Raw genomic sequence first — 23,699 nt, forward strand, 5'->3', positions numbered from 1 at the left:
TCTAGAACAATATATCAGGTTATTTCATTACAAAATGAGGAAGCTGAGATTTCTAAGAATAGAAAGGAAGAATGTTAAAACAACATGCAACTTTTTGGGAAGCCAGTAGTAAATATTTTTTTAATTTCTAATTTATAACTAAAATAGAAGTGTTAAGAATGCTTGGTATTTTCTTACATTAATCTAGTAGTTATTTCTTTGCAACAAATACGGCCACAGAAATAATCCTGTATAAATTAATTTTGTAACTAATTTAAAACTTTGCATACTCTCACACAGTTTTATGCTGATCTCTTATTACCAGTCGAGGTAATGAAAATAAAAATATGACTCAACTAAATAGATTTTGTTCAGGAAGACTTAATTTGTGGTGTTACAACGCAGAAAGGTCAACAAAAATTGATGTAAAGTTTTATCAGAAGCATTAATAATTTAATTGCAAATAGTAGTCTGCAGGGCCTAATTTGCCATTCTGATGCTTCAGAAGAAACTACATTTACATGTAAATTATATTCATAGAATTATTTCTGTAGGTGCAAGTGGTTCATTTAGAACAAACACAGACATATTATGTCTGATCACACAGCATCAATCAGCACCTGAAAAATCTATTTTTGTTTGGCTTCAGTAGAATTGATGCTACGCAAATAAAATGTAGAGAAAAAGATTTAGTTTACTTTTCTAACAATTACTTAAACAGTCTGTTAATAAAATGCACATATATATAATGATATTAAGAAAATCAAATTTTCTCATACCAATTTGAACTAAGTCTTTACAGAGGATGTTGGCATGACAGTTTAATTCAGGATTAATTCTGCTTGAGTCTAAAGAGTTCTAATAATGAAAATTCTAGAACAAGCAAGGATGTAATTTAGATAGCCTAAATGCCTGGACACTCTTTCTTAGTGGCTCAGCATCTCATAGAGACCTCACATCATCATTATTTAGAGGTATCTTACTATGTCCATTGTGTAAGTGAAGACTGTAAAACGCAAGTTGAACCCAAATATAGATGGCTACAAATGTATCAACATGGTTGCAGGATATCAACAAATCTAGAAACAAGCACCCTTAAACAAAAGCAATGCTTTGTAATTCTGCAGCCTTGAATAACAACCTAAGTACTACCCTCTTGACCGTTATTATGACATTCAGTGCAATAACCCAACAACTTTCAACAACCAGACAACCACTGATCAAATAAAGCAATATTGTTATTACCTGTCCTTTGACGAACCAACAAAAAAGTTGGAACTATATACTTACAGGTCTGAAAATGTGAATATCTTGAGTTCTAGACACTAAGTGAGAACTTTTCGCAATGCAAGTTGCTGTCTCCAGTTTATCTCCTGTTAACATCCATATCTGCAAAATAACGTAAAAGTTTACTTCTTTGGACACTGATGTGTCTTGTTTTCCAAATCTAAATGACATCTCCCTCCAACCTTTTCCTGACACCTTTTTGGATTAGGTTATCTGAGAAAATATACTGATACAGGCATTTTTAAGTGACATTAACACATTTAAGTTTTTACCACAATAACATGGAAAACGGAAAAGAACTGTCTTTACTTCAAGCAGCTCTATTACCCTTCCATTCTCACAAAGGCCAATGTTTCCAGGTATAAGACAAGGTGAAACTCTGGGGAAACCCACCGGCATAGCTGAACAGCTGGGAAAGCATAAAAATCTTTCCTTATGGCCCTGATACTACCTTGATTAGAAAAGTGAGGATGCAGATGACTTTTGTCAGCAAAATGATGTGACACAACAGTCTGTGACCGTGGTGGTCATGTATCAGAAAGTGGCAGCCAAACAATGAAACAAACAGCATATCTGAAAGAAGAGCTACAGTCCCAACACTCCAAAGAAATCCTTCCCACTGACCATGAAGAACTGGGAGGAAGGCAGTAAAGTTTAAGGAAAAAAGGTTGAGGGTTCATAGGTTCTTAAAGTGTGACAGCTCCCTCAGCCCCTTAACACCAAGGATGTTGAAGGATATCTGATGTGTTTCCAGCCTACTATAAGGCTGATTATAATTCCTGTTCTGTACCTATTCCAAGTAGGATATACCTAATAGTCAGAAGTGAACACACATAGAGGTAATATCAAAAGCAAATGTGAAAATACTATAAGTACTAATATCAAAGTACTTAGTAAATACTGTGTATATAAGTATATTGTACTAAAAAGAATTTTGATGCAATCGTAAGGGCTTTAATCCATACATACATTTTTCTAATTGTGCACATCACTGCATTACGATTTAATGAAAGACTTTGGGTAACAGGGATTAATTAAAAACAGAATAACAAAACAGCATACATGGGAAGGGTCTCTGAAGATTATCTAGTCCAACTCCTCTGCTCAAGTCAGAATCAACTACAGAAGGCTGCTCAGCACTATGTCAAGACCATTTTGACCATCTCTAAGGATGACAACTCCACAAGGTCTCTGGGAGAATCGCTCCAGTGTTTGAACACACTCCCAGGAAACAATTTTCTTTCTATATTCAAGTGGGACTTTATTTCAGTTTGCATCCATCTTTCACTGTGCACCACTGCAAAAAGCCTGGCTCTGTCCTCTTTGCACTCTACCTTAAGGTATTTATAGACATGAATAAGATCCTCCTGAGCCTGCTGAACTTCACTCTCTCATAACCACTGTGGATGGGCCAAGGCTGTCCCCTCAACCAACTTCCACATCCCTGATTAATTCCTCTTTTTTTGTTAGAAAGAGGACAAGTAGAACATCTCCTCTTGCTGAGTCCTCAATCCCCCATGTCAGGAAATTATTGTTATTGCACTCCAAAATTCTCCTGGTTTGCTTGTGCCCTCCTGTGCTGCCCTTCCAGCAGATATTGGAGGGGCTGAAGTCCAGCACAAGGACCAGAATATGAAAATGAGAGGCTTCTTCCACTTGTCTGAAGGCAGCCTCTTCTAGCACTTCAGGCAGTAGTGCACACTCACCATAATGTTGTCCACATTGGCCTGCCCACTAATTCTAACATAAATTCTCAACTGGTTCATCATTTGTCCCAAGGCAGAGCTCCATGCATTGCTGCTCCTCAATCTCATGAAGGGAGATTTCCCATGCTTATTGCAAAGCAAAGTACCTTACTCTCCTTTTCAAGCTGAAGTACCCCATTTTCTCTGACTCAGTTTAACCATTTGAAAATCAACTCACCTTTTTGGAGCAGAGTTTGACACTTCAAGCAAAATGTATATAATCTTGCCCACTCCCCTAAGATATTCTTCATATCTTTATTTCAAACCCTCTCTCAAATAAATGTATTACTCCTAATATTCACCTAATAGGTGACTTGCAAAGCCAGTCTATGAACAAAGCACAGCACAAACTCTTGCAGAGGCTTTTAACACCATCCCTTCAACATGATTTGAACAAATTCCAAGGGCAGTTCTGAATTCTAGTTCAAACAATTCACCTTTTGATCTTTGCCAAAACTTCTCGAGTGCCAAACCTGAAAACATTGCTGTCACACAAATCTTGTGCCAAACTCATGTAGTGTCAGCTAAGACATTTACTGTTATTCAGTCAGGGGATAAATGACTGAGACACACATACATCTATCTCTTGGTAGTTTTCCTGCAGAAGTAAGTTTAAGATTAATGAAACCTATGGTGGACAAGGGAACTTTGTACACAGTATCTTGTTTGTTTCTCCTAGTTCACGCCCAGAATGTGCTTAGGACTTGACATATTTCTTACTTTGAAAGAATCTGAATATAGACAAATATAATTTATGTCTTAATAAAAAAAGTTAATAAATGAACCTGTTATGTCAGTGGTATGCATTTAGTACCTTTATTCCAGCATTCCTTAGCATCTCTAGAGTTGGTCTAACATCTGCTTGCAGCTGATCTTCTACTCCAGTGAGACACAGCAATTCCATTTCTCGCTCCAAACTCTCTACAACAGCAGCAACCTTCAGGTTTCTGTCATGTATGCTTAACTTTGCTTGGTTATATCGACTCTGTTTGCACAAACACAAAACCACTTAAGAGTTTGCTATGACTCATAAAGTACACATTAAGTCTACCACTCATAGACAGCATGGGTTTGTTAGGCTAAACGGTTGACTTTAAATATCTTTAATGAAGAACAAGACTAAAAGAACTATTTTATACCACATCCAACATTATACATGGTTTTTCTGACAAATCACCTCAAGAGAATGCCTTTTGAAGAATTATTAAGGATTAGGCATCACAGCATCCAAAAAGGAAAGGCCTTACCTTTGAGAACGAGTAGATTTTTTAAGTCATGCTGTAGCTACAGAAGTAACATTACACTGGCTTCTGGGGAAACACCGTACAGTCTCATAATAAAGCAAAACAATATCCTACGTATGACTGAAGAACCATCGCTAATGATGACAAAGTCTTTGACAGGCCATACCTCAATTATCTGTATTTTAAATATGAATAATCTTTTTTGCAACCTTAAAAAAATAAAAAAGAGGAATGTTCCTCTCAAAGTACTTAAATATGGTACAACAAAAGATCATTGTCCTTTCATACCTCAAAATCTTGATACTGTTCTTCAGTAAGTGATTTTTTGGCAACAACCAGTGTACGCAGTCCTTCTCGTGCCATATTACCACACTAAAGAGACAAAACCACAGAGGTGTTATGTAAATATTCAGTCACATGTATGTGTTTTATTCTATATGCTAACAGGGTATATCTGTACTATAACTTTATGGGTTTTGTTAGACTACTAAAATACTTTGGAGAAACCTCAAACAGAATAAAAAGCAATTATACTTCAGGTACTCCAAATGCAGTGGTATGCTATTGGTAAGCCAATTAGATTTCCTCTCCTAGCTTAAAGAAAATATCTTTTAGGTTGAAGCTTTAAAATAAATTAAAACTACTTTTAAGGCACATAACAGAGCTACATTTCTTTTTCCACTGAACGTACCTCTTATCAGAAAAACATCTACACATTAAAACCAGCCATGTCTTAATGAAAAACAAGGCTCTTCAGTGCAAACATTTATTGATTTGACCTCATAAAGCTAAATAAATTAAACAAGTATTTTACAATTAATTGTGCATCATTATCGCCAGAAGTAATTTTTATGACATTTTGCTAGGTCTTGAGGGAGTTTAATTTATTCATGTCCCCGAATAAATCAAACTGCCCTGCAGCAGATATTGATTCATATTGCCAATACCATCATGAACATACATGGTGTAATCATTGTATTAACATACTGTCTGTACGTAGGGTCAAAAATAAGATGACTGCTGGTACCTACTAGAGCCACACAGCGAAAAATATTAATCAGCTTTGAAATTCAGTCACTATTTTATTTCAAATTTGATAAATGTGGAAAAAAAAATTTTCAGTTTGGATGCAACCCTTATTAAACTCTAAATCATAATCATACCTCACTGCAGATTTTGATCAAACAAGGGCATTTCAGGATAAATAGATTTATAGCAGAATACTTCTCAGAAGTAATTAGGTTTTATGGGAAAGGTCAGTCAATGAAAAACAACTTTCCTTGTTTTAAGTAGGAACATGTTCTGCTATGACTACCAGCTCTGCTTTTCCTGTGGGTTATTCAAGAACTGGAAATAATTCTAATCCCTTAAAACCCATTCGGGATATGTGTAACTGAACTTCAAAATCCATTACTTCATTGACTCAGATTTTCCTTTAAACATATTCCAATAACATCTGAGTTTTCTATTTTAGATTTTTAGTTTTTACATAACATTAATGTTTTTAAATTTTGATTTTTTTTTCTTACCTCTTCTTCCAACCAATCATTGTACTGTACAATAGTGGACATGGCAACGTCTGCACCCTTCATGTAAAATGTAATTTCTCCTGAAGATTCATCCTAAAATTTTATAAAAGAAATGGGGAGTGGGAGGGGTGGGGGAAGGGAAGAATATCTGTTTATACAGTCAAAACAATTACATATCAAGAATTTAATTGTCTTCTGAAGTACTCAATAGATTACCATTTATAAAAGATGAAGTACCTTGCCAAGAGGTGGGTAAGTTTTATTACTTGATGTTACTATTTCCAATGACATCACTGATTCCATCAAGATGCATATCTCCTACTTTCCATGTAAGAGGATCAGTTCTAACTGAAGTCAACATGCATAACGGATTCTCAGTGTCCCTAAACTAAATTTTAAAATATCACTGTTATGTCCCCTCTAGCTATTATTTTGTTTCTTTGGTGGCAAATACCATCTAACCCAAACCAGAAAGCTCTGTATCTTTGAGATACCTAGGTAACTAAAAATTTACAAATATCCTAATGTAAATGCTTGTTACAGATGTTTTAATGATGCAACATTCATTGCAGATTCAGTGAATCCACACACAGGCAAATATAATCCAAATTAGGAGCTTCAGAGTCTGATCTGCAAGCTTCTTAAAACATCTCTGAACATGTTACTGTTAAGTAGGCTCCTAATGCTAACCTCATGTAATGTAATACAGACTTGCCAAGGTCTCTCCAGACCTGACCATGCACACATTCTGCCTGAAGTATCTTTGCCTAAGGCTGATGGCATGCCTGGCTTGGCATCATAGGAAGATAAAAAAAATTGGATGAGTGTGACACCTGTTTAACTGGGACTTGGTACTGACCTAACCATCTAACAATGTTGTCTGAAGCTGTGTTTGACTGAAGGTATGCAGTAGTGTGGATGGCATAACATTCTCCGAGGTTTAAAATTCCTTTTTGAGAACAGTGTTGTGGTTTCCTTTCATCTGAGGTTTTAATGACTGTTACTGTGCTCCCAACTAAGCAGCTCATAAGGCAACTAAGCCCAAATCTAGTAAATCTTAGGCCTGTGGTGCGTATTCATGCCAGTTCAGATACCAGTACTGGGTCTTGAAAAGCAGCAGCACTAGTAGTACAGAAGATGGTAACTCCTGTTGTAAGATAGTCCAGCTGTTAATTCATCCATTGAAGAAGCAACGTATTTTGTGTGAAAGGAACAAATGAAAATTAAAACGAAAGGCTTAAAGGCAACTTCCAGCCTCAGAGGCCAAGTATGAAGTCGTGAAATTAACATTCTCCCATGTAAGAGACTCTTCTACAATTGCTTGCCTAGTATTTCATGTGTACCTCGTGTCAAAGGTAAACTTCCCATTTGAAAATCCTATGAAATGCATTCCCTGAAGGATGGAGTTGCTATTAAATTCTGTAAGAATAAACATCCAGTAACATTATTTTTTGAAAAAAATCAAACGCAAAACCCCCAAAATTACCCTAACTATGATGCCCATGCGCTTGCTCTCAGAAGTGAAGGGGAAGATCTGCAGGATATAGTACGTCAGGATGTGTCCACCAGGGGTCTTCAGCTGCATTGAGGTCAGATCCCTGTTAACCAGAGTAAGACCCACACTCTCTGTCCACTGCACCAGAGCTACCTAAAGAAAGAAAAAAAAAAGGGGGGGGGGAAGAGACATGTTTCAGTGTGAAAGGTCTATTATACTGTTATATAAATTAGTCTAAAGCCAAACAAGTGTTGCTAGGGTAAAAATCTAAACTCTTCCAAGAATCTAGGGAAAAAAAGTGAATAGCAGTAGACTGAGTACAAAATCTTAATACATCAAATGAGTTATTTTCCTTGAGAAAGCTTACAGAATTTCTTACAAAGAATATTTGAACTTATTACTGAAAATTAGGTATTTAGAATATATTATTCAGAAAGAACAGTTCTAATAAAAACCCCACATACATTCAACAATACACCAATGACATCCAGTAGAAATTATGCAAAACCAGAATACAATTTCTGTACAAACACCACCACTATGTAAGTAAAAGATTTTGGGAGTATTTCCATTATAAAATATTTTATTACATCTATAATTACATGCAAGTTGAGACAATGTAATATGTAAGAAATAAATAAGCAAAGGACCTTATTTTTAGCTTACTGTGCTCACTTGCATCATTTCATTACTTTGTTTCAACAACAGTATGAGCTCTTACCACACCAAATCAGATGGAAACCAGGCTTACAATACTGCATCCCACAAACACACATGTGAAAGTCCCTTCCATAAACCCAGAAATGTTGCATTATACAGTAATCACTATTAGCTACCACTACATGGCATCTTAAATGCATGCAGTAGAGATTTACCTTTTTTTCCCTACAATTTTGCTGCTTTGAAGTGCATCACATACAGCTTCTGCATTTTTTTACGTTATGCTTTAAAAATATCTATCACCACCACTGTGTGATTTATTCCTTCAAAAAGTTAATACTTTAGGCACTGATAGTTTATATACAAGTCATATTCCAATCTAAATGGGAAGCTTCTGATAAGAAAAATTCTTCTCAATCTAATTTTATTTTTCCAAATGCTAATCATTATTGGAGACCAGATTTTTAAATTACTAGAAAGGTAAGTATAATGAAATTCATGTAATTTTTCTGGAACCTGCCTCTGCTATTAATCTCAAGTAAGACAAAAAAAAAAGAAAATCGAGCAGTCTGATAAAAGATGTGCAAGTAGTAAAGTCAGTTCAACAGACGTGATGACTAATGTTCACTAAAAATTTCACACAAAGCAAGTAAATCACTGTAGCTTCTATGAAAATTTAAAATTGGAAAAAAACCCCTGTGTGAACCCCTAAGAAACCCTAGTAGTGCCATCTGTGTAGGTGTCACCAAATGAAACTACAGTGAGACGTGGTTACAGAAGAGAATAGAATACACTTTGAAAAACACCATTTTTAAAATCTCAAAAAATCACAGGAGTCTTTTTACAGATTTTTCTTCTTCAATAGAAGTACCATATAAACTGTAAATGATCCAATACTTCCAAGGTTAATTTTCAATTTTCACAGTGAAAGGTTACTATTACATTCTGACCTGTAAATTGCATCTTTCTACTAATACCCTATCATCTTATTTGTGTCCCTTTGCAGTGAGGACTTAAGTGTTCAATATTTGGTGACTCACATCTGTTTATTATTTCATTTATACTTGACTTCACCTACTATTTGAATTAGTATTTTTCAGCACAGTCATTTTGGATTCTCATACCTGGCCTACACACAACTGCATATTTATTTTTTCTTTTAAATTTATCTGTGCAAATACCATAGCAAAAAGACTCATTAAGGCTCAAGAGTCAAACAGATGCCTAAAAGGACACTGAACAAACTTCAGAGCAAGACAACAAGTTTGACTCTCGTCATTCAGAATGAATCAGAGCAGCATCCAGAACAACACAGCCAGACCTTACCATTAAATATCTGAAGCTTTTAGAATGTAGAAATTAAAAAAAAATATTCACAAATGGCATGAAAATCTACATTATAAATCTTAACAAATAAATATATACTGAAAGACTGACTACATAGAGTTCAGAAAAAGAATTCCTAGGCAAGTCTCTCTTCTTGAGGTTTCCTGTCTACGAGTATACTCTCTACTCTTCAACATGCTTCTGAAACCTTACATTAAAATGACCTTGCAATTTCTAGTGTGCCTAAATCAGGAACTCCTAGAATGCCAGGAAAATGCAGCAGCTGTGGCTTCTACAGAGTTTGGCATATTGGATGAAGTCAAATAAAGCAATTTGGACAAAATTGGACAAGCACAAAAGTCTTCACTGGTGATGCTAACATTTTGTTTTAAAAGAAAATCCATTCTAATGATAATATTTATTCGCTGATAACCATTAATTTGCAAACAAACACACAGATGAAACGTGTCAAGTTTCCTGAATCCAGGTTGGAGGCCGATTTTAATATTTTATGGATCTTGTCTGGTTTATCACAAAGCTTCTCTCCTATGGAAACTGGCTGCCTGAGAGACTTATGTACACTGGCAGATAAAGGGTCCTCCCATATTGAGACACAGGTGTGCACCTGAAGCCTCTCTGTAGTGTTCCCGGGGCTGGTAATGTAAGTGGGGTCAAGGTGAACGTCTGTGGTTGTTAACTTGCTAGTTGATTTCCTTCTCAGTAGCAATTCAAAGGGTAAAGACAGATATCAACCTCTCACATGACAAAGTCAAAGAAGCAACCTCCAAATTTGGAATGAAGGGAGCAAACACTTGCATTGTGAAACAGAAATGCAACAGATCTGAATCGAGCTACTGAGAAACACATCATTTAGTGTTTCTTACCCCAAATCTTTCAGATGCTTCTATTTACCACATGCCCACTCAAACTCTAGTTGCCTCTGTCAGCAGTGTCTCCCCACTAGAGGCCACCTGACCCTCTGAGCTTCTATAGTCCACAGCTCCCAGTATCAAGCACTTCAACTACCAGGGCACAGATTTCCATTCAAAGTCAAATTCAGAGATTTCATAAGGAAACTCCCAAATCAAGTAGTAACTGTGCAACCCAAAACATCACCCAGGGCAGTACCAGTTCAGGAGGTGGAAGTAGCTTCTTTAAGCAGGAGGGTGTTTCTAGCTCAGCTTCTTGAGGAACGAGTGCCTCTGAAGAGGGGCATGAAGAGCTGAAACTTCAAAAGAAGTTGTTACAGAACACGGTAGCATGTCCATGTTTTGGGGACAATCATCACAATTGTTTAGAAATATTTATTTATGGAACCAAATCAAATAGCTTATGTACTGCATTAGGGTTAACTTGTACAATAATACATACTTTTGACGGTGCAATTTCCATCATGGGATGTGTGCCTTTCACCGTACTTGGATATTGTGGGGTTGTACATCTCATCACTAAGGCCACTGCCTCTAGCAGCCTGGCTATTATGCCCAGCTCCTGCTTTCCTCTCCTTATGGGCCAGGCTGCCATTGCTGCTCCCTAGCAGAAATACTGAACTGCTCAATATCTACAAAGTATTGCTCAAAACAGCTTATGACCAACTAATTGTCACTTTCAACGTACAATATTCTCTTTTGAGCTAACATCAGTTTAAGAAAAAGATCCACTGCCTCATGGTTGGTGTTGGTAGCTCTTCTCCACCTCATATAGCAGTTCAGGAGTTCCACCACAGTTGTGCTCACAGCTTTACTGAAGCCATGCTATAAACCTGACCCCTTAAACAGAAAAAAACCCCCATATAAATAAAATCTTCAAAGGTTTTGACATATATGAGGGAGCAATTTGTAGGGTAAGAAAGAAGGATTAGGGATGGAAATTTTGTAAGCTAGTGTTGTTGCTTAGAAAAATTCTCACATAACCAACATGTACTTCTTTCAGGGTATTTAAAAGCATCTTCACTTCAGCAAATAGGATCTGCTTTCAAAATCAGACAGTTGTATAAAGTATACAGAGATTATAAATGTGGCATTTTGAAGTTAAAGCTATTGCTTTGGAAACAGGAAAGAAGCAGTAAGATTTCCTTTTCCCATTGCCTGAGTGTTCCCAACAGTTTCTGTCTGGACTGTTCAGCAACAACTCATATATGTCTCCAATCAGCTGGTTTGTTTATATTTATAAACAATGATTTGATAACTAAAATTTCCAGTCCATCACTTTTCATCAAGAAACTTCATAATTAAAATAAAATTATTAACTTAAAAATACAGCTTGATCATGTGAAAAAACTGCCAATCAATATTCAAGACAAGCTATGGAGTAGTTATTCTTTGTGGGTCTCGAAGGTCATGCAAGTGATGGTTTTATGCTACTGAGTGATTTGCTTTTCACAATACATTGACAAAACAACACAATTAGTCTTGCTTCAATAAGCACACACAATAAAATGAATTAAACAATACAACATGTCTCATACATTACAGCTTCACTTTTGTAAACACAAAAGCTGCTTCACTAAGGGCATATAATTTCCCTGTCTGTTTTTAAATGATTGGTTTTGTATCATTGTAATTAATTTTAGCAACTCTGTTGTCTCTGGACAGAAACGTTGGAATTAAATAACTGACCACACTTTAAGGTAGTATTTAAATATTCAAGATCCTGGAATTAAAAATGCTTGAGAATATAACAGTGCAGGACAAAGCATAACCAATAAATGGCTGGTTTATGAGAGTAAGCAGTCATTAAAAATCATGACTGATCAACCTTTTCTGACCAAGGGGAGCAAAGGTCTTTAAAGGCTCCTGTTCATAGCATGCCCTGAATTGCTTGGGTCTCTGACCTTTGAACTCTACTATAAGCTAAGCCTACTTAGCTTATATCCTTTTATGATTGTTCATTACATTAAGGTAGCTGGCTTTCTATAGATGAGGTGACCCCACACCTATGATGGTCAAGTAGGAGCTTTCTTCTTTTTTTTTTTTTTTCAGTGAGTTCTCAGTGAATGTTTATTGTTTGCTATGCTTCAGCTGTAGAGGGAGGACAAGTGACAGACAAATGAAACTTTCCACTCTTTCAGAGAAAATGAAATATTGATCACTTATCATAAGAAACAAAGAGCCTGGCATAAGTAGGGTTTGCATTATGAATACAAAATCAGTTACTTATCTCAGGTTACTCTAACAATAGATAAATACATCTTTTATGATGAATGTACCTACTTTCAAATGTGCATACTTTGTTATGGTTATATTTTATCTGTATATAGATGCACACATATACACACAGATGTGAGGAATTTCAAATGAGTTCCTCAAGTCAATTCATTAAGCATATAGTATGTCAGCATATTACTAAACTGCTTCGTATACCTTTCTACACGGGGGAATAGTTTATACTTACATACTGTTCTTAGCTCTTTATATCCTATGGTGAGATCATGCAGTATTATATAATGCAACAGATAACTGCGTAAATAGCATCGTTTCAAAAGACTGCAATCAAACCAGATCCATAAACAATATCTAAGAGAACAGAGTTGTAACGTTGAGAAAGTACAATGCATAAAACTGGTTAAGTCTATTAAATGATAATGTTGCTTATTAACCAAATACGTTGTGATAGGTCAGTGCTGAGGTTAAACAGAAAACATCAATTGAACCATTTCCCTAAATAAAGCTCCAGGGTGCAATATTCAAAGCACTTTATTCAATAAAAAATGCTTTTAAAATGGTACTCCGGTGATTGGGAAACATTGGCATCATCCGTCAACCTAACTGCAGAAAAGTTCAATAAGCTAAATAATGAACCATTTACATTATTTTCCTTAGGCTCCAGTGATTTGCAAACATTGCATCAATAGAAGTCTTTAAAAAATTATGATAAAGACCTGCTAGTCTTTCAACTCTTAGGCTTTTTGCTGTCATGCTGCAATTTTTATGCTGTTTACATGTTTTTTGTTGCTTCATCATTTTATAAGACTCCATTTAACATCCATTTCTCATTATATTAAAGCATATTTGTTCAATATGATAATTTTACTAGTGTTTCAAGCATTATCTGTGAGAAACAAAAAGGAAATTTAATGCTGTGTTTCAGAACGTAAGTTTTTCATTTCACTGTCATATAGTTTTAATGTATGAGTTGAAATGATAAAAAAATCACTATTAAAACAGTATCTGCGCACTCTCTCCCTCGAAGCGCTAACAGTTTCTTTGTTGTCAATTTCTTTTTCCACTTCCCTTTCCACCCTGAGTCCCAGATCTGCTGTATTAGCACTTTATCAACTTTCCTTTCCTCTTACCAAGGTCAAATTCCCTACTGTCTTCCCAGGGCACCACTTGCCTAATTCTTGAGTCTTACACCTGCTTCCTTTAGCAAATATGGGAGGACAATTGCTCTTCATGGTAGCATTTTCAGGTTTCAAACAATTGAACAAATATATAAAAGCCCACAGGGAGAGAAGAGCAAGTAGGAGAAAAAACTCAAAATAGTCTCTCTCAACCGCATGTCTCTTCATCTGACTTAGTAATACCTCTGGCTATTAAAGCAGACTGTTTGCCTAATTTAAAAGTTGCCATCGTATCTTCATAGGCAGATACTTGCTCATGCAGTCATTCATTACATTCAGAAGTACCTCACAGGCTCATTAAACTGATGTATTCAGCGAATATAAATCTATGTGCAGATGAAAATGTGTACATGTGTGCATAATACAAGTCAAATATTATACAACTACACCAACAAACTATATTTACAGTATACTTCTGGCATAAACAAATGCCCTTTCAGCATTCTCAGTTCATAATGCAGATCAGCCCACACTGTATAACACCACATATAGTGTTATGGATTATTGATTTTAGCCAAAGAGAAGCATCTCAAGTCCTGCTCAGAGTTTATTTTTAAAAACATTGACTGCCATTTTTTAATCACCGAGAACCAGCCATTTCTTCACATTCTACAATCCTTTGACACTATGAACTGTGTTTACAGCATTTGAAATGCATGTAATGCCTGCTAGTTCTGTACTACATGAAGCCAAATTTAATTTTATTTCTTGCATTCCTAAAAAATACTTGTTATAGACTCATTACACTTTTAGCAATTACAGCTTGTAGTTTGAACTGCTGAAGTTTTGTTTAGCATTACATATGGTGACACATTAGACATGAAAGCCAAATGTGTACCATGAATAATACACTATGCTGTGGCAAGATGAAGTTTGTGGAAGAAACATTGTCTTGTATTAGATAAACTTATACAGCTAGAAAAATATCCAGGCTTTTAGATACAAACTCCCTTCTTCACAACAACGCTCTTCTACTTATGACTAAGCTACTGTGGTTACAACACTAACAGCACATCCAAGCTTCAGACAATGCTAGAGATTCTTTAAAACAAAGATGCCCCTCAACCTGCTCACTTTCAGATGCAAACCAACCTTGAAATACTATTTCTCTGTATCAACCATCCACGTGTTTTTATAAAGTGAACTTTGCAGTATCTTGAAACACAAGCTTTGCCTCTCTCTTCTAGTATCTTTTTAGATTGAATTTTAGGCAATCAATTTAGGGCACAAGACAGGATCATTCAGAAAAATAACTCAAATCCAATGAATGCAGTGGGATTTGTTTAAAATTTGGATTTCAATAGAAGTCAAATGCATGTTTTTATTGAAATGGGCTTTTAAATTTGTGCTACACTTGATGCAATTTTGACTGAACCCTGAAGATTATGAAGTTACCTAGGGTCTGAAGTTCAAAAGCTTTTCTACAGGCATGTTTGAGGTAGGGGTTTTTTTTTCCTGTTAAGAATCTATACATTTCGGTAACTGGTAGCATCTCTAGCTAATGTACCTGGTTGTCCATCACTCAGAGCAGTTTCATATTCCCTTTAATAGTATGCTATGATTCATACATAGATTAATGTTCTGAGAATACACCTAATCACTTCAATTGCAATCCTCAACACAGTATTGATCCCAAGCACTGACTTCACAGATCTTTTAGTCAAATAACTGAAAACACTGTTATGCAGCAAAGAAACACCAGATCTTTCCTACAGCACTAGAAAAAATAAAACCAGATTACTACTAATTTTAAAGAAACCCCTGCCTAAAACACTCTTCCTTCACAGTTCTTCTCTTTTTAACTTAGCCTACTTTGTTCTTTGTGAGCTACTAATATTTTCACCCTTGCACACTAACCTCATCAGGGCTGGAAGCCTGGTAAGTTCGATTTTCATCGCTGAAGTCCTGATCCACCTCTGCGTATTCTGTTTCTCCAGACACACCAGCCCGTGATTCGTACACGGGGGTCACATTGTGGCAGAGTGCAATGGCCTTCACTGCTTCGTGTATCCGACTGCTGACGCTCTTTCGCACTTTGGGTGCAGATGACTGAGGTTTCCTAGATGGTGTTGAGCTCGTACTGTTTCCGCTGTTTTGAGAGTGGACCTTTAAGACCCAACACAACAAACAGTAAACCAAAGTTCAATAATGGAAGCAAAACATGAATACTAACACGCATATATATATATATATGACTGTTCCCTTTACAAAAGTTGGTAAATGATAACCTACTGTTAACTCAGTTTGCAGTTCATAAAAACCCTCACTTACTTTTCTTAAGAAATGATACATAACTGTGGGCTCTTCACCTTGCATTTCAGTAACAGAGCCTGAAGACAACTGAAAAATGTGCAATGAAAACAAGTATACAGTAAAAGGGCTGAAGAGGCTGACTGGATTCTGCAGAAACTGCACCTACCTTACTTCAGATTTTACAATTTTCAGTGATCTGTCACAATAGTCCTTTAATGTCCTTCACATTCTATGAATTGGGCTTTTCTTAAAAAAAAAATAGTATTTAAAACAGCAACTAACTGGATAAGTTCAGAAACACCAAGACAAAATTGCAAGGGTGGTGTTTTGTTTTTCTTCTTCACTTGTGCCATCGAACTGAAGAGAAAACCTTTTCTTTTAAATTTTCACCTAAATCTCTGTATTTTAAAAGATCACCACATTTGTGGTGCTCAGAAAAGATCAGAAGAAGAGATGAGAACAGAAGAACAAAAGCAGGATCATTTTAAAGCATAAATATTAGGAGTAATTAAAATACAAATATTTCTGACTTAATTTGCAACTTACACAATTTCTGTATTATTTGTGAACTAATGCAGCTTTATGTTTTTGCTGCAGGCTGAAATGTGTTTCTCCTTATATGACTGCAATAATCTAATAAAATAATCACGCAAAATACAAGTTTGACACATCTTTGAAGATCACATTACTATTGCATAACCACTAAACTAGCACTATTTTATGTTATCCTTCAGAAATATTTGAGCACACGACAGAACTGATCTTCCTCTGAAATGCTTATAATTAGTTGAAAATAAGTTGAGAGGGGTGTTGGTTTTCTTGTTTTTTTGCTGGTTGGGTCTTTTTTCTCTTTTAAAAGGCAGTAGATTAAATATATCAGCAGTACTACCAAAAGCTCTTCTGTACTACCAAAAGCTCCAGGGTAACTCAGAAAATGTTTTCAGAATCCATGCTTTTTTCCTCCTGACTGCTATCTGCTGAACCGTGAACATTCTGCCCATCAAATTACAGTGTTGTCTAATAAAGGGTTTAACTTTCTGCTCATCTGGCACTGCTTTTCAGCTACTGCTTTAAACCTCTGCATTTGCATTCTGCTAACGCTGATGCCATTACAGTCACAAATAAATTAAGCTGATTTACTCCTTCTGAATTATGTTATGTTTATTGATGCTTGTATAATTTAATTTCACACAAATTCCATTAAAGATTATGCCCTCTATCACAAAATGCTTCCAGTGGGGAAATATAATCAGGTTATAATAGATTTGTGTGTTACATTAAGATGACAATAGTCTAGTAGGTCCACTGTAATAATAAAACAGAACACAAACAAGGGATAAAATCAATGTCACACAAGAACCACTGCCTAGCTAACTGGCAGCTTCTATTATCATAAACCTCACCATACTCTTCAGATTGAAACAATTGTTTAGTAGTTGCTTAGTTTGTTACCAAGACTCCATCATTCTTCTGTTTTAAAGAGTTGCTACTAACACATGCATAATTAAAGCATTATTTAAACCTCAAGTAGTGTTTATAAAGCTGAAAAAAAAGAAGTTTGAAGAAAGCTCTTTTCATCATCTACTAAAAGCAAACCTATATTTGGGAAAGCTTTTCCCCATAATTGAGAAAAAAGGCTTCCCTCACATTTCTTACTTATTTTAAGTATGTTACAGTTACTAAAAACTTGTAACCATGGGTACCACTTGTTAAATTTTACAGTAAACTAGTAAAAGCTTTAAGAAGTAAGAATTCCAGGAATTGTGCAATTCTTTTCAAAGAGCATATTTAGCTGCAAAATATGAAAGCAGTATTAGTGAATATGCCTCCTCTAGAACACTGGTGCTTAGTTGTCAAACTCAATCAGACCTAGGTGAGCCAGCTCAAGACTGTCAACTATTATTATTTACTGTTACAGTTGTTATTGTAAATACTCAAAGGACACATTATAATAAAAGTATGTTTGGGTGATTTTTATAAACACAGTCAGTAGCAGTTACTTTCAGTAACCTATTCCGAACCAAATTTGGGCTGCTGATCATTAGGTCAAACAGCTCTATATCTCATTTCCAAGGCATATTATTGTATCTCCCTCACTATTCATGGCTATACCTACTAAGAATTAAGCTGAAAGAAGGAAAAGAATTCAAGAAGGGATTTGTTGAATTGTTCAGATAGGAAATAATTAAGAAATTTAAGTTGCAAACCAAAAACTTATAGCATGTATTGCGTTTCACTGCTTTCCCTCCTGCCTCTCTTCCCAAAAGCTACATAATATTGACTGGGTCCAGTGCGGAGTCAAATTACTTTATTATTTTTATTTTAAGCAAATGAGAAGGGAGTCATAGTTCAAAACACAGCACGACTAAGTATTCAAATCAATTGTTGATCCTACAATCCTTTTATAAGAGAAAATGAGGACACAGAAAATGAAGTCAGTCCACAAACTTAACTGGGTCAGCCAGTCATGTCTGTGTATCCAAGTATAGAAAAGAACTTTTATACAAATTTCTAGCATCACACTGTAAACAACACAGAAATATTAGTTAACCTTTCATTTGTTTCCTTCTGTCAATTTTCTTCTTTTTTGTTTCGAATAATAAAAATAAAAACTAAAGTATAAAATCCATCTTAACCTCAGAGTAGAACCAGGTGTTTAGGAAGGTTTGCAGAAAGCACCCAAATTTCGCATACATGGGAAATGCTTGCAGAATTCCACCTTCCTCCTTTGTCCCACAGCTGACCCATAGGCAGAAGAGGAGCCACAATTCTCTTGTACACTTTCCAGACCAAGCACTTACATATTACAGGAACACTTTGCTCTCGAGCAATATGGAGTTTTCAATTTTCTCACACTTTCCCTCCATCCTGTTCCAGTTTTACGCTGTTTGAAATGATTCTTTTCTAAAATAATTTTTAAATATGCCTGTATAAATTTTATTTTGACAACTACTGTTTTACTATTTGGTTATATCAATTAATGTGGTTTTTCGATGTCTATTCTTGATGAATGTCTTCAAAGATATAATTACTGTTCATGTTGTTCTGCACACTTCTTTGTAATTTGTAGTCTCTCTAATAAATAGCTTACTCCTAGATGATTTGGCAGGAGAAGGACTGCACAGTCAGGCTAACACAGATTTCTGCTAGTGGAGAACAGAAAAGTAAATTCCTTTAAGTGGTTATTATGAGGAACTTCAGAATCAGGAAAGAACTACCTACTGTCTCACATTTTTCCCTGTCATCATATTTGTTGATACACCTACACATGACAACTTTCACAGCATCCCAAATTGCTAGGTAACGCTTCAATGATGTTAAAAAAAACCCCTTCATATTAAAGGTAAATAATTTATGAAATGAGATACCTGTGAATAAGAGCTTATAATATGACTCTGTATTTCATCCATTGTGTCTGTTCCATAGGACACAGTACCTAGGTGGAGGCGCTTAAATATCATCTCATTCTGGGTAAGTGTTCCTGTAATAAAGGAGGAGTATATCACAAAGCAATGAAAAATACTGCGAGAAGGCCACCCTCCCATCCCCAAATCTTTCCTCTGGAAAGAAGGAATGAATCATGAGTTAGCATCAATTGAATGAAAGGCATGTATGTGGAGAAAGATCAGTGTTAGTCATACTGGAAGAAATCACTGGTTCCACCTGCAAGCTTATTTTTCCAATAACTAAACTGGTAAACTTGAAAGGAGACAAAAACTTTTCTTTTTATACAACAGAAAGAATTTGCAATATGTGGACGAAACTGACTCTCAAAAGCTAACGCAAGAGTTTGCACCATATGGTGCAAAACAAAAACCATGAAACAAAACCATGAAACACCAAAATTCATACAGATATCCCCCACACTTCGTGTATGAAGGCAGACATTCAGGCAAATGGGCACATTCACTGTTATCTAGAGTCAGTCATTAAGACCTAACATTACTTTGACATTTGACAGATTCAGTCTCCAACCGGAATAAGGCAGAAGGAACAAAATCAGCGTTTTCCGTTCTCATTTCACATTTGTAAGAAACTACAGGGTGTCAAGTCAGACTGACACTTTGCATCCACCTCTGCCAACTAGTCACATCCTCTGGTTTGAAAAACCTCTAATTGAGGGGTGGGGACTTCTGCCTTCCATGATGGAGTATATGAGGCAAAAAAGAGGTCACTACTGCCTAGCTTCCCATGGTCAGCTCACAAAAGATTACTTTAATAACGGCCCTTCCTAAAACTTTTTTTCCCATGCCTATTCAGGCAAAGCCAAATTAATATAGTATAAAGCTATTCTTATATTTAACCGCACAGTTTCGGGTCATTAAAATACATAAATCTGATGATAAAAAAATAAACATAACATGGTACCAGAACTGACATCCTTGAAGTTTCTATAATATTTTTTAAATGGAGGATATCATAATCTGTAAATAAATACTGCAGAATAAAATATTTCATACTTATTTTATTTATCTAGACAATTTTTATTTTGTATCTTTTTCCCAGTACACCAAAATACATGCTAAGCTACAGGAGGAAAGAAGACTAAAAACATGACATATGCTATTATTATTATTATTTGCAAAACAAAACTGTCTGGCCAGTAGCATCCAGTTTATGCACTTATTAGGGCCAGAACTATCAGTGATCTTCAAAGACTCACTGGGGCTGTTAAAGCCTCATGTCTTTCCCAGTTACACTTCAGGTGTTTCCTACTCCTACTCCCTGGTAATATTCGTACAGTGACACTTCATCTTTGTACCACCACACTGGACTATCAAACTATGTCTTCCTGTTTTACCAGTATTAGATGATCATTCCAAATTCCCTCTTTACCAGATCTCTAAAATTAGCAAATCAGAAATTTTTGGTTACTTTTATATACAGGAGAAAAAGATTATTTTGTTTTACAGTAATTATACAAAACCATGAGAAATTACTTCTTCTGCCTTTAGGAGCTGTACTTCTATTGAGATCTTTTGTTAAATTTGATTATTTTTTTTTACTTTGAGACTAGAAAAATTCAATCTCCAGTTTGTATATGAAAAACATGAAAGTTTCTACCAATAAACATGATACACTAAAATCTCCATTTCTAAAAGAAAGCGAAAACAAAACCCACCCACTTTGCAAAAATATTCATTCCAAGCAAATCTGCATCACGTTCCTTACTTTCCAGGCATGCTAGTATCTTCTCACTGCCCTTAGCTTTGCCAAGTCTTTGAATAAAATAAACACTCCCTAGGAGTTGTGAAACTAAATGCTACTCAAAAGGTGAGACAGCAGGCAACTGTCAAATCCGCTTCCCACTATTTCTGTAATTGCTGCTTGGGAAAACTGAACAGGAAACAGAATTAGCCCTATGATTATTATATGGAAAGATTATTTCTTCTGACACCATTAAATCACTCCAACTCTATATCATGCTTGGTGATGGAAAGGTAGATAGGTGGAAAATTTCTGTGTTCCACCCACTCTTTCTCAGCAAGCAGAGAAGAAAAGCTTCTGCACAGAAAGGTATGACTTTTCCTATCTTGCAACAATCAGAGAAGGAGATTTAGGAAAAACAGGCAAGGAAAAAGAATCAACTTGTGAAGACATGGAAATAAACATTCCAGAAATCCAGATTCAATACTTGCATCCTATACATCATTTATACAATCCTTTTTATCAGCTATGGTAATAGGAAACATGTATGACATCAGAAAAGAGGCTGCAAAATCCACATCTACCTGCTACACAAAACTGTAATCCAAACCACAAATAATTAAAAACAAATAAACAACAACTACTGTTTGCTCATGCTTCTCAAAACTAGGTAACACTTTCAAGAACAGCTATAATAATCTGATGTTTTATTAGACAAACAGGGGCAGTTGCAGTTATGAAAGTACTTCCAAAAATTTCTGCAAAAAAACCCCTAACAAAATACAACTTTTTCAGCCATCCGCATAGAAATTAAGTTTCATCATGTGTGCAAATTAAGAATTTACTTCTAAATTCTTCTAATGAATGAAAGGTGAAAATAGGACAGAAACATTCCCAACAATTTGTTCAGATATTATATAGTGTCAATCAATCATGTTATAACTCCAGCAGTCGTTCTTGTCTTAAAATTTAAGTGTTTTAGTTGAAAACTAATATCCCTTGACAAAACAACACAACTTCTACTTTATGTCCCAAAATGCAAACCCTTCAAATATCTAGAGGCAGATTTTCTAATGTAGTCCACTTTTTGAACAAGAAAAACAACTGAAAACTAAGCTCTGTAGTCTGCTCAAGGTGGTAAGTACTACAGAACAGTGAAAGAGCCTTCTTTTTTTAATAATATTTTTTTAATTTCTTTCAGGACATTGCTAATACAAAGAGTTATTAAATTTTAAAAACGCTTATTTTAGAAAAGCTCCCAGAAATTATACTAGTCAACATATAATCTACTACTATTATACATTCTTGAACTTTGCTCTGAAATGGAGGTACCATGCAAGGAAAATAGCCTGACAAAAAAGTTATTATAGAACTGCTAGAGAAAAATTTAGTGTGTTCTTTAATGAGGCCAAGAGCTTTTTTTTTTTTTTTTTCCCCTACAATTGTATCATTAAACACAGAGTAAAGCAGGCAAAGAGGAAATTAATTTCTAAGGAAAAAGTCCTGAAGGCATCATTCCCTGGGTGGCAACAGATGTGATTCACAACAGAGCAGTAGAGATTTTTTTGTTGTTGTTGTTTTTTGAGAAGCAGATGCAGATCTTTCTGATCCTATTATTGCCATTACTAGATGGCAATTTGGAGCAATACCAACTATCTAAAAAGTTCAAAACGAGAAAAAGCAAGAAAATATATACAGTAGAGGAATTAACAACTTTATAGGAAATTAAGAGGGTAACTTTTCATAAAATATAAGTATTTTGTTTGAAGTATTTGCTTAAACAGATAAAAAGTCAGGGTAAATGTGAGCATTTCTATGGAAACTTTTAGGGAGATCAGGCCCAGCAATCCTAGTAATTAGATTGTTGGTAAAAATCTGGAGATACAAATTCTTTCTGTGAACCCTAGAAAAAATATAACCTGGTATAGAATCTAAAAAGAAGATGAAAAAACTCATGGTAAATATATATAGAATAGGTCTGCTCACTCAGTTGCTCCACTTATAAAGAGGTCATAAACATAACCACCACAAAACCTGAATCCAAATAAATCCCAGTACAGCCCATTAAGAATGAGGGAAAAGATAGCTAAGCTATGTTTATTCTTTCCTGGTCAGACAGTAACAGTAGAGGTAACAGGTAACACAGTTATGAATATTAGTATATATTTTCTCTGTGCCTCCTGCCTCCCACAAGCACAATACTAGTATATAAGAGTGGCATCCATGCTCACTGGATACACTATGTATTTTCAGTCTATGAGAGTCTAACAGAAGACACAAAGTAAGGATTCTTTTGGCTGATTTTCTGTGAGTCTATGTCTGGAAGCTTCCTGTAGGATCTGTCCATCGACATGTTCCATTCATAGTCTGCTCTACTCACCCTGCAAACCCAGTGGTACTAAAAATCACAGAGGGAGAGGAAGTATAAAAGCAGTAGCGTATATATATATCTAAGTAAAGGGAGAGATGTTATTCCATCAGCATTTTTTTAATTAATCTTTCTCTACAGTTGCTTATGTTGAAGAGCTAAAGACTCAGAGCATAAAATAAAAAGATTAATTTTCAGAAAAATTACTGAAATTGACTTTCTAATAGTACATTATATCAAGCACATTTGACACAAAAGCCCATATACACTAACCTTTAATGCAGGGCTTTACCAGAAAAATCAAGAATCCCATTGCTCTATGC

At 35.5% G+C, this 23,699-nt stretch overlaps 1 protein-coding gene across 2 annotated transcripts in view; it reads right to left on the bottom strand.

Annotated features, from left to right (window-relative positions):
- ATP9B (ATPase phospholipid transporting 9B (putative)) overlaps positions 1-23,699 on the bottom strand; it is a 157,456-nt gene that overhangs the window by 14,020 nt on the left and 119,737 nt on the right. For both annotated transcript variants that reach the window (XM_039379105.1, XM_039379104.1), the window contains exons 14-20: positions 19,229-19,341; positions 15,465-15,713; positions 7,271-7,432; positions 5,785-5,877; positions 4,544-4,627; positions 3,826-3,996; positions 1,270-1,368 (exon numbers count right to left, since the gene is read on the bottom strand). In XM_039379105.1, the coding sequence (XP_039235039.1) occupies positions 1,270-1,368; positions 3,826-3,996; positions 4,544-4,627; positions 5,785-5,877; positions 7,271-7,432; positions 15,465-15,713; positions 19,229-19,341 (971 nt within the window). The remainder of the gene's footprint in view (positions 1-1,269; positions 1,369-3,825; positions 3,997-4,543; positions 4,628-5,784; positions 5,878-7,270; positions 7,433-15,464; positions 15,714-19,228; positions 19,342-23,699) is intronic.

Source organism: Pipra filicauda, unplaced genomic scaffold (assembly GCF_003945595.2).
Source record: "Pipra filicauda isolate LSUMZ 115617 unplaced genomic scaffold, ASM394559v2 scaffold155_size1731166_pilon, whole genome shotgun sequence".
In the NCBI taxonomy this organism is placed as follows: Eukaryota; Metazoa; Chordata; class Aves; order Passeriformes; family Pipridae; genus Pipra; species Pipra filicauda.